This window comes from Seriola lalandi, unplaced genomic scaffold (assembly GCF_002814215.2).
Source record: "Seriola lalandi dorsalis isolate HSWRI2012SDOR001 ecotype SW California unplaced genomic scaffold, Sedor1 jcf7180002054934, whole genome shotgun sequence".
Taxonomy (NCBI): Eukaryota; Metazoa; Chordata; class Actinopteri; order Carangiformes; family Carangidae; genus Seriola; species Seriola lalandi.
In genome coordinates this window covers 1,156,090-1,167,041 of record NW_019525486.1, presented here as the reverse complement: position 1 = coordinate 1,167,041, position 10,952 = coordinate 1,156,090, and the positions used below count along the sequence as shown (strand labels likewise).

At 38.2% G+C, this 10,952-nt stretch overlaps 1 protein-coding gene and 1 long non-coding RNA gene across 2 annotated transcripts in view; one reads left to right on the top strand and one right to left on the bottom strand.

Moving 5' to 3' along the window:
• Positions 1-357: 357 nt before the first annotated feature.
• LOC111644513 (uncharacterized) lies at positions 358-3,743 on the bottom strand. Its single transcript, XR_002759796.2, has 3 exons — positions 3,395-3,743; positions 3,101-3,184; positions 358-428 (listed from the first exon to the last, which is right to left on the bottom strand). It is a non-coding gene; the product is annotated as an uncharacterized LOC111644513 (long non-coding RNA).
• The window catches only part of LOC111644512 (ubiquitin-conjugating enzyme E2 E1), an 11,093-nt gene continuing 2,999 nt past the window's right edge, over positions 2,859-10,952 (top strand). Inside the window, exons 1-4 of the mRNA XM_023393404.2 lie at positions 2,859-3,051; positions 5,793-5,976; positions 6,791-6,841; positions 10,781-10,913. Coding sequence (XP_023249172.1) covers positions 5,822-5,976; positions 6,791-6,841; positions 10,781-10,913 — 339 coding nt within the window. The 5' untranslated portion in view covers positions 2,859-3,051; positions 5,793-5,821. The remainder of the gene's footprint in view (positions 3,052-5,792; positions 5,977-6,790; positions 6,842-10,780; positions 10,914-10,952) is intronic.

The window sequence follows — 10,952 nt, the reverse complement described above, 5'->3', positions numbered from 1 at the left end:
AACTATCAGATGCATTGCCATGAAATTTTGTACATACATTCCTGGTCCTCACACAATGAATCCTAATGACTCTGTTGATCCTTTCACTTTCCCTGTTTTCACTTGTCTACTGACGTATCAGCATCACTTGGATGCTTTGGTACACATTTTCTGCCCCTTGTTCTAAATAAATGATATTCAACCAAGAAAATAGTAAATATCTTTGATAACAGAGTGTGAGGGTTCGTTCAGAGAACAGCAAGCAGTTATTTTTGCTGCTGTGATAAATTAACATTAACACACAAATTCAACATTTAGAAGTAGGACAGTTGGGAAACAAGGTATGTTTTTACTTATAATGTTAGAACTACCTGTACTTACCACTTTCCAAAACACAGAGACTTCTTGGCATTCCCTGTCCATTTGATAATGTGTGTAAAGTGATTCATCTGTAAAGTAAAAATAGAGTGAAAATTTAACAAACACATAAATAAACACTTTAAATCTATTTGTAATCCAGAATAATGTAACAGTTTAAGGTTCTCTTTTATAAAGGTTCATGAAAATTTAGTCAAAATCAGTGTTGTGGTAAATTTAGTTTTATCCTTTTCTCTCTCTCTCTGCTTGTTGAATAAAGGATATTCAGTGTTTCACAAGGGAAAAAATAATATAATAAAAATAATAAGTGTTTGAATGAGAACTAGGTTTGGAAAGGAGTAGATGATGATGAAGATAATATGAAAAGTATTCAAAACAGAAAGAAGGGAAAAGGTGTAAAACAAAAAGACTTTTGTCGTGCGACTTATTCATGCTGATTTCATTGAACACAACATGTTTTGGCAGGATGCCATTTTGGCATTATAAATTAGTCATACAGCAAAAGCTTTTAAGCCCTTTCAACTGAACGACAGCTGACTTGTTCCAGTGCTCTTTTTTTTTTTTAATTTCCAGTTGAGATTCTGGTGTAAACATCATTATAAAAACCCATCACTCTAGACTCTAATGACTGCTCTGATTGGCCAGGGGAAAGCATAAATATGACGGGTGCTGACATTACAACACTGGATATACTGTGTACTTGGCAAAGATTAGATGGGAGGATTAGGTTGATGTGTTGCAGTAATACAGTTTGTCTAAAAGAATTAGCCTTTGCTGGATCTTAAAACTATATCAAGCTGTTGTGTTATGACTCCTTAAGGTTTGTGGCCTTTGTGCAAGACAATGCCAGAGTATAGATAATGATCATGGCATCGTGGCTTTGGATGTTTCACACAGTGTAAGAATTTTACAGCTTCAATGAAGTGTTGAAACATGAAGACAGATGAAGTGTAAGAAGGTTTCTTCTTTCTTTCCATTTAAAGAAACTTAAGAGGAAATGAATAAATCAAGACTTTAGAAAGGTGAGCACATGCTACTGTCAGTACGATACTAACAGCCAAAACATTATCAAAATAATATTGTCACATGTAAGTTACTTTGGGCAAAAGCGTCTGCTAAATGAGTAAATGTAAATGTAATGCAGGGTTCACAGTCTTGTGTTAACATTTTCAGCTCATGTATCCACCAGTAGGTAACGGTAACTAATGTGCCTAATGTGCTAACACTGTTCCCACCTTACAAATGTCTTCATATGAAAGTTATTAGTAACTGTGTCAGAAATGGAAGAAAAAAAAAAAAGAAAAGCAGGTTTTGAAATGCTGGTTGATGGTGGGAGCAGAGGGTGTAGAGAATTAAACCTCCCACATTAACCTCCTCAATGTATGAAGACGTGCTCTAATGCTGCTGCATACAATATATATTTTCAGCTCATGGTGATGCAATAACATGTTGTTAGTTATGAGTAATTCTTCGATGTATTCACAGACTTGTGGTCAGTTTAAGTGGTTTTTCAGTTTCTATGGCCACTGATGCAGCAACTTAGTCATAGCTGAAGTTCTATTAAATAAACCCTCCTGAATATAGTAAACAATGCATCACACTCTTCTTAAGGGGTGGAAGACGTTCTTATAACCTATACTCAAGTAAAAGCACTAATAACAGACTGTAGAATAAAGTCCATTATGTGTAAAAGTACAGAAAGAAAAACAACAGAATCCAATGCAGTAAAGTATCACCTGTGTGTGTTACAGTGTTAAATATCATTACATTATAATTACTCCTGCATTTCAGCTGCATTTGACTTATTTTCATTATGTATCAATCTGCCATTTAAATCAATCCATTTACTGTTTGGTTTTAAAAAAAATAAAAAATAAAACAGTGAGAAATGCAGTCACAAGTCCAACCCTCAACATTATTATTAAGATTGAAATGATGAAAAGAAAAGGCAGGTGATCCTCACATTAGTGAAGCTGGAAAAAAAGAAAAGTTTGGCATTTTACAAGAAAAATTAGGTAAATAGTCTTAAAATAGATGCCACAGAACTTTCTGTCAATCAAAGTCTTGATTAATCAAACAATGGATTCAGCTCTACATGTATTATCTCACTTTGTAATCTCTTCATATATCTTATATACAAAACTCTGAATCTATGTTAAATGTAGTGGAGGAAAAAGTGCAGCATTTGCCTCTGAAATGTAGTGAAGTAGAAATATAAAGTAAAAATAAAACAGAAATACTCATGTACAAGTATTCCAGATTTTATTTTCCACCACTGCCTTCCAGATTATCTTTAAAATTTAAAAGTCCACTGGTTTTTGGACAGTAAAACTACTTTTTTTATTTATTACATTTTGGTTGTTATTTCTACTTTTATTGTGCTTAGATTACATAAAATAAATGTCCCATAACTCAAAGTTCACAAGTTCGACCTCCTGTTGCAAACACATGTGCTGTCAAATTGTAATCGGAGAAAGATGTAGAAAGCCTAAGGTTCTGTTATGTCGTCCAAATGAAAGGTATTTAGGTTATTTAATGTGTATTAAACGCACATGTTGTAGGGCTGTGCTGTTTCCAGAGTAGGACCGGTGCTGTTCAGCCCACTGCAGCCGCGGTAGGCTACTTCCGTTCCGCAGAGGGCGACAGGCACCAGCCAGCCGAGACTGTGGCGGAGGTCCAGACACAATAGACTGGGTAAGTTTTATTAGCGAAGAAAATATGCGATTTCAAGCCAATATCTCACCGTGTAGTCAAAGTACACGAATCGGTCTGCTGCCTGTGTGTGTTTTCAGGTGAGGTCGACGGTCGGTTTGTCGCTACACACACGCTGAAAAGACAAGAAAACAAACAAGACGGTGGTGGTTAGTTGGTCGCACGGAAAACGGGCTCCGACTATGTGATGGAACGGAGACGTTCTTGGCTACTGTCTGACGCGTTGAATGTTTCGTTGTCGTATTTAGCCTTGAAATACATCTTAGTACGCTCGGTTTTAACACACACAGCCACTGTGTTGTGTGTATGAATCGAGACAACCTACGTTTGAATTTGTATCACGATTTCACCCGGCTGTCGTCTCTCATTTGAAAAGGATGCTTAGCAAGCAGGTTTCCCCCCCACGCTGCTCCAAGAAGTAGTCCCAGCCGTGAAGTCGTTGGGCCTGAGTGTCGGAGTTGAGGGGGTGAGGGGGGGGGCAATGGTTAGCAGGCAGCACTAGCTTTGTGTATTGGGGGGGGTCACCACCATGATGAAGTAACTAATCATTTTAATTTATTAGCATGTAATTAAAATATAGCGACCTTAGCTCGAGTTGTGAAATGGTTAACTGTGCACCTAGCTAGCTCGTCGGCTAACGGCAGTTCACCGTCACGGAAACGTACGCTAACGTTAAAACAGCTTTGTTAGCGCCCCCCCCCCACACACACACGGCTGAACACATGATCATGACCGTAATTTATCACAGAACAGTTAAATTGTGACTTTATATGTATCTTATTGACAAAACAACAACAACAACAATCGTAATAATAAATACTTACCCTTCGTTCAAATATTAAGGTAAACAAGAGTCTGTTTTCACAAGAAGACTTTAAATACCTCTTTAAGTTTGTTTTTTTTAGTACAACATAATGTAATTGATAAAGTGAAAACCACCGGGGGTGATAATATGGCCTAGAATTAGTAAACAAGTTCATGAATATTATGACATTTATATAATCTTCATGTCACTCATCCCCAGCTGTATATTGTAATAATCTCTAATAATATGATTAATTAATTAATTAATTAATTAATTAAACACCACCTGGACCCAGACAAGCTGCAGGAAATTTGAAAACATTTATGGAAGTTTAACCTGGTTATAAAATTTATTTAAAGTCCATATGAATTTTTACACCAGTAAATATATTTGAAGACTTTTAAAACCTTGAAAGGCCTTTAATTGAGAAAAGTGAAAGTAGTTTTTAAGGTATCTCAAGATCAGTGTATGCAAAAGTCAAACTGCATATTTAGTTTGAGTCTTGAAGTGAAAAGTAAGTACAATCCCTGCGGCAAATATTAATTTAAACTTTTTATTTCCTGAACTTAAAAGTAGAAGGAAAAAAACAAATTGAACTGTAGTTGTGATGTTTGGGCGACCTGCTAAATCAGTAACTGGTAAACACCCCCCACCCCCCTCCTCCTTTGGCAACTGTGAAGCATGAGGTGGAAATATTCTGCTGTACAGTTGTGTAGCAGCTAGTAGCACAGGACATAGGACTGTGATTAATGACTATTTTCATTATCAATTATTCTGGTGATTACTTGCTTGGTTTGTTGATTACAAGCAATTCCTGTCAATTAACTATTCAATTAGTCGACTTATCTTGACAGTTCAAACAGAAAGTATTGCTCTTATATATATCAGTAAATTCTGGATGTTTTAATGCAGTCATTCAACAAACTACAAAGAGCACAATGATCCAAAGCAAACATCAAAATTTACCAGAAACTACTTAAAAAAACACAAGCTGAAGCTTTCAGTCAGCAGTCACAAGTGACTCTGTTCCTTAATTTAAATGAAGCTCTTTGAGTTGCCTTTTCCATTTGACAACTCTGATAAATGCACCATGCAATCTGACGAAACCCAGAGTACAGCCAGTGAGTGTCTGTGTGTCCATATAAGCTGGGTGACCGCACACAAACTATGTATTTTAATGATCACTGCATTGCCTTATAAAATGAACCAAAATATGGGTTAATGACAACAGGCGAGCTGGGAGATCGGCTATATTGACATTGAAAATGTGTGATGAAAAAGAAAGATACCCCACCCCCACCCACATTCCACCACCATAGGAGATTGGATGGTCTGCTGGCGATAGCTGGTAATGACAGTGTGAAGATTCAGACGATTACCTAAACCTAGTGTGCAGCAAGACAGCCAAAAAGAATAGAAAGACATTAGCTGCTACAAAAAGTGTGTGCAAGCTGCAGCATCTGCCAAGGAACGGCTTCCTGGGTACTGATTAAGCAGTGTGCCAAAATTTTGTATATACCACAATTAATGTTCAATGTTTTTTCTATTTTTAAGTTCAAGACAAAAGGTAACAGTGTATTACGTTTGAAGAAAGTTGAATTTTAACATCTGTTTGCTGCTTTTACTTCTTTTCACTTCAAAAATCAATAACATATGTAATTTGCCCTGGGGCGCCTGTGCATACAATTCTGAGAGCCGCCGTGGCAGGTAACCAGCAGCTCCTTATGAAAACTAAACAACAGAAGAACCTTTCTAAACCGTGAAAATTGCTTGTGATAAAAAACATATCTGCTGTTGTGGCCATTTGAGGGCTCAGTTAGCTTCTGCTTTGGTTATAAATCATTGTGAAACTGATGCACCTCTTTCAGCTGTGTGGTTACGTAGATGACTTATTTCACTGTGTTGATTTCGGCCTCAGGTTCCGGCTCTTCTTCAATCCAAACCGGTATGTCGGATGAGGATTCCCGTGCCAGCACCAGCTCTTCCTCGTCGCCGCCTTCCTCCAGCCAAACCAGACAGAGGGACACACCTTGCAAGAAGAAACGGGAGAGCAAAGCCAGCATGAGCAAGACCTCCAAGCTGCTTTCCACCAGCGCCAAAAGGTAAGAAACAAAATCCCCAGACTGTTTAGTAATGATTCAGTTTTTGTATTCAAATATAGCTCCGGAAATCCCCACCAATCAAAGTATTAGAGATTATCACAATTGTTTTTTTAAATCTGATTTCTCTCTGGTAACTTGTCTCTTGGGAAGAAAGGCACATAACAAAAGACTACTTTTAACAATAATAAAAAACAACTATGGTTGTATTGTGTTGATTTCTTTCATGAATAAATAGACAAAAGTAGGAGGCAAATGTGACGCCACAGTGAGATACTTCCATTGCAGCTGGAAATCAGATGTCTGAGCATTCAACTGTAAATTTCAGAAGAAGCAGTGTTTTCCAGCGCTTCCTCATTGCATCATTGTTCAGAAGTCATATAGGAAAATTTCCGAGTACAGATGAAAAACACATGATAATTTCTTCTTCAAGCAGCTTCAATAGACCGTAATCTACACGGTCACAAGATAATACTGTGTTCATAGTAAGTGACACAAAGCTTCTCCTTTTCTCTTCTGGAAAAATAACAGAAGGTTTCTCACTCGCTCGGTCTTATTATAACTTACTTTCACAATTGTTGTCCGCTGTTTACACAATAACAGAAATTACAGTAAATCACTGACTGACTACTGCCACAGTGTAAATCACATTTCTTAATAATGGCCTGAAGATCAGAGATGGATTATAAGTGTATTATAAGTCTCATTATTTTCTTTTTCTCATGGTTGAAGGGCATCTTCTGATTTATAATTTTTGTGATAATCGTGTTTATTGGGGGAATGATGTGAGACTGATTTTGTCTGTTTTTGTGTGCAGGATTCAGAAAGAGCTGGCTGACATCACACTGGACCCTCCGCCAAACTGCAGGTGAGTTTCACCCTTTGCTCAAAGTTAGTTTTGGTTTACTCATTAGGAATTTCTATGGATACCAGTTGTTGTAAACCCAGTCGTAACTCAGAAACTAAGTACTCATATGATTACCTGCTCTTCTTACTGATAGTGCTCGTTCTTCAGTGTGTAAAGTAACATGAGGTCACATCGACACCTTATTTGTCAGCTGTGTGTGGACACGTTTGTACACAAATAGTTTGGCTTGTGCAGAGGAACAGCAGTAAATGTGGATCCAGTACTGATGCCTGATCTGTTAAGCGAGGTCAGTATGAAGCTATATATATATATATATATATATATATATATATCAGACTATGCATCACTTGGCAAGTGGATAAAAAGGGCAGTATCTCCTAGTCTACTGAAAACTATCACTCATGCTCAACAGATGCAGGCCATTTGTCGCAATCTATATTAGTTTAAAAATTGGTAGATATTTGCGAGTCACTGAGGCGTCCAGTCTGCCCTCAGTCTGCCCTCAGTCCAACATGAGAGGATGAAGAAGTAGAAACTGTGAATAGGCTCTAAACCTATTTTGCGGTCATCGTCTCTCAGCATCTTCCCTCCACTCTTTACTCAAACCCAGCTTTTCATGCAGCTTCTCTAGAACCTAAGAGTGCACTTCCTTGTGTGTCACGATCCAGGTGGACACCCAAACTTGCTGGTAAAATGCTGCCCCCTATTTATTTAGAATATGAATTCAACAGTTGGCCAGTTCTTAAAGATTTCCCCTTTTAGACGTATCTTTGCCATGTGTGTTCTGCAGATTTGTCTGGTGTGGTCAGGATTGGTGATTGACTAACATGATAATGAACAGAATATTTTGAGGGTTTTGAGTTAAGTTTTTCTGAAAAATAAATAAACAAAATTGAATAATATTAAATTAATTAAATAAAAATTGATTAGAATAGACCTAATCTGCAGATGAACAGATATTGAAATAAAGCGTTAGCTGCAGCCTTACATTCATGTGGTATTTCGCATGAGGACTTAATACTTAAGTATGACTGACTCCTGTGCAGCTGCACTACAGTGTTATGATTACAAAGGCAATCCTTAAAACTGGATGGTCTGGGCTCGAGCTCCCATTGCAGCATTCCTCCTCCCTCCTGCAGTGGCCTGAGGCAAATCACTGAAGCCCTCGCTCCTCCAGGCTGCTGTTCTGCAGCTGAGCGTGACCTCTGACCTCCCAGAGAAAGGAGAAAAGAAAAAAAAGGAGCCTTTCCCATCATGGCTCAGTAGATCAAACAAGAAACCTCAGGCCATAGACCATCTACAGAAATGAACGCTGTCTGGATATTTGCTGCTAAATGAAAGAAAGGGCGACGTTTATTCACAGTCACAGCCTTAAAACCAAGTTTCTACTTTGAATTTTGTTGTCGTTACTGTTGCTGCTTGTCGTCAGACTTCTTCTCATGTACAAAAACAACAGCTTCTCAGGCTGATTCTTAGTGGGAAAACTAACACCAGACAGAAACTGTTAAATTGGGTTCTGTTCTCTCTACCTGCCGCCCCGCAGGCAAACAGGCTTTATTTGAAAGTTGGTCACAAAGGTTTTGAAATGTGTTTTTCAGTACAGGATTCCAACAATCTACTCATTATTGTTTTCTTGGATTTAATTGCTCAAAAGTAGCGCACAATTTATAACTTTAATATATCTTGTTTGTTGAGATCTTCATGTGTACCTACAAAAAATGATTCCTGCACAAGGCAGGAAACAGAAACAGCAGAAAGAAAAGTAGTGAACTGTTCCAAGGTGCATAGTAAGACCTTTTTAAAGCTTAGTAAATTTCCTTCTTAACATTATGTTCTTGGTTAAATTAATGGCTTAAATGGTGGATTAAAGATGGATGATTGCAGCTGAAAGTTACTGTAACTGAAAGTTTTAGCATCAGCTGCCATTTAGGCAGATTCATAATGGGCCACCTAATTACGACACTGAAGCGTGACGGCTTAAAAATACAACCTGCCTCAGCACATGATGGATTAAAAGCCATGTTTAATTGAGCACCTCATATTATATTGTAATGCATTTAATGTAATTACTTATATTTTCAGAATGTGAAAATACACTCAAACTTCCCTTCACTCGTAAAGAGGAATGCAGCATGTCTTTATTTGTTGTGCTGTTAATAGAATTGATGTCATGAATTCTACATTTTCTGCGTGTAGTCCAGAGACACGGATACAGAAACTTGTATCAGACAATACCTGCAACACTGTTGGTACTGCCAGTTGTGATACAAGTTATTTATTTATCTAATGATTGTTTTCATTTTTGATCAATACGTGGATTATTTTCTCAATAAATTATAAAACTGAAAAAAAAATCCCATTTTAATTTGGCAAAGCCCAAAGTGACGTCTACAGATGTCTCATTTCAGACCAACAGTCCCAAAACCTAAAGATATTCATTTTACGGTGATGCAATACTTGACAGTTAATTTTCTGTAGATTAGCTAAATAATTAATCATCTCAGCTCTATATGAAATTAATCCATCTCAATAAATAAATAACTTCCTGTCTCTGAGAGCTTGTCATACTGTAGTGAGATTTGTGTTGTAATTGGTTCTGCAACTCCACTCCTGACAACTCTAACTTTTAAAAGCTGACTTTAATGTTTGAACGCCATCTTGAATACATTTCATAGTGAAGTCACGACTGCTGTCCAACTGCATCGAGATTATGCAGCACACTGTTTTTAATTTATGGACAGGGCTTGTTTCATAGCTGCTACTGAGGCACATCAAACATCATTTTTCCTATTTGATATCAAAATGAATTGATCCTGTATCAGATTCAACCCAGAACAGCCAATCATAAATGCAGATAAAGTGAAAATTTTCATCCGTCACATTTCCAGTCTTGTCTTTTGACAAACGGCGCTCTCAGGATTGATTTTCTATGTCATAGTTGGTACTGAAACTCAGCCAAACGTCCGTGTTAACGTTGATCAAAAACACACAGAAGTGCACAACATCTGCCCCCCACCCGCCCCGCCCCCAGGAGTTTTGGATCAATACTATTATGTCTTGTACTCATGGACCCCCGCGGGGGTTCAACGCCACATTCTGCATGTGATGGGAATAAAGGCTGGGCTGCTTTGAGGGAAAAATCAATGCAGATTACAGATCATGACACGTAGACACATCACCAGGGATTTGCTTTGAAGTGAAGCATCTTCTGAACGAGGCACAAGGGAAAAGCAACTTTCACCGCTCCACGTTTACAGAGAAAATACACTGAAATTGTTGTGACCGCCAGTCACTCTGCAGAAATGTATCAGTCTCAGTGCGTTTTATTTTCCAAATTGGAGTTATTAATTAAAGGCACAGGGAATGTGACTCTTACAGATATTTTTCCCCTTGATCCTTTTGGTGCAAATGTTTCATACAGCATCTACTCCAGCTGAACGAAGTGTTCATTTGGTTGGAATTTCCCGTAAGTGACACGAGGAGCAGATCTTGAATGGAAGTCGTATTTATAGTCAGTTTACGTCTAGAAAGAAGAGAAAGTACAACACCCACGTACAGTTGTGTTTATTTGAGGGAACCGCAGCACATAATCTACACTGATGTATTGTCACACTTCCTCTGTGTGTGGGTGTCTTCTTTCCTCTGTCTTTTCCCTCGACTTCATTAATTATGCTCTTTTTACTTTGTGCATTTTTTCTGTTTGTGGACGAGATTTTGTTTGTGTTGGTTTTTCCCTGGTGTTTTTTATTCCTCAGAATTACTGATAAGACAGTGTGATCAGTCGCAGTAGTAGTAGATTAATCTATAGTATTTCTAAGGAAAGGATGATTTGTAGGTTGTAGATTCAGCACCAGAGAAAACATCTCCTGTATGGATGTTACGCAGTGCTTCAGTGTGATTTTGTGCTGCTGTAAGAGAAGGTAATGTTTCTGTCTGCAGTGCTGGCCCAAAAGGAGACAACATCTATGAGTGGAGGTCGACCATCCTGGGACCACCGGGCTCCGTGTACGAGGGAGGCGTCTTCTTCCTGGACATCGCCTTCACACCTGACTACCCCTTCAAGCCCCCCAAGGTACTGGCATTAGAACCACACGTCTTTTTAGGACCCCCC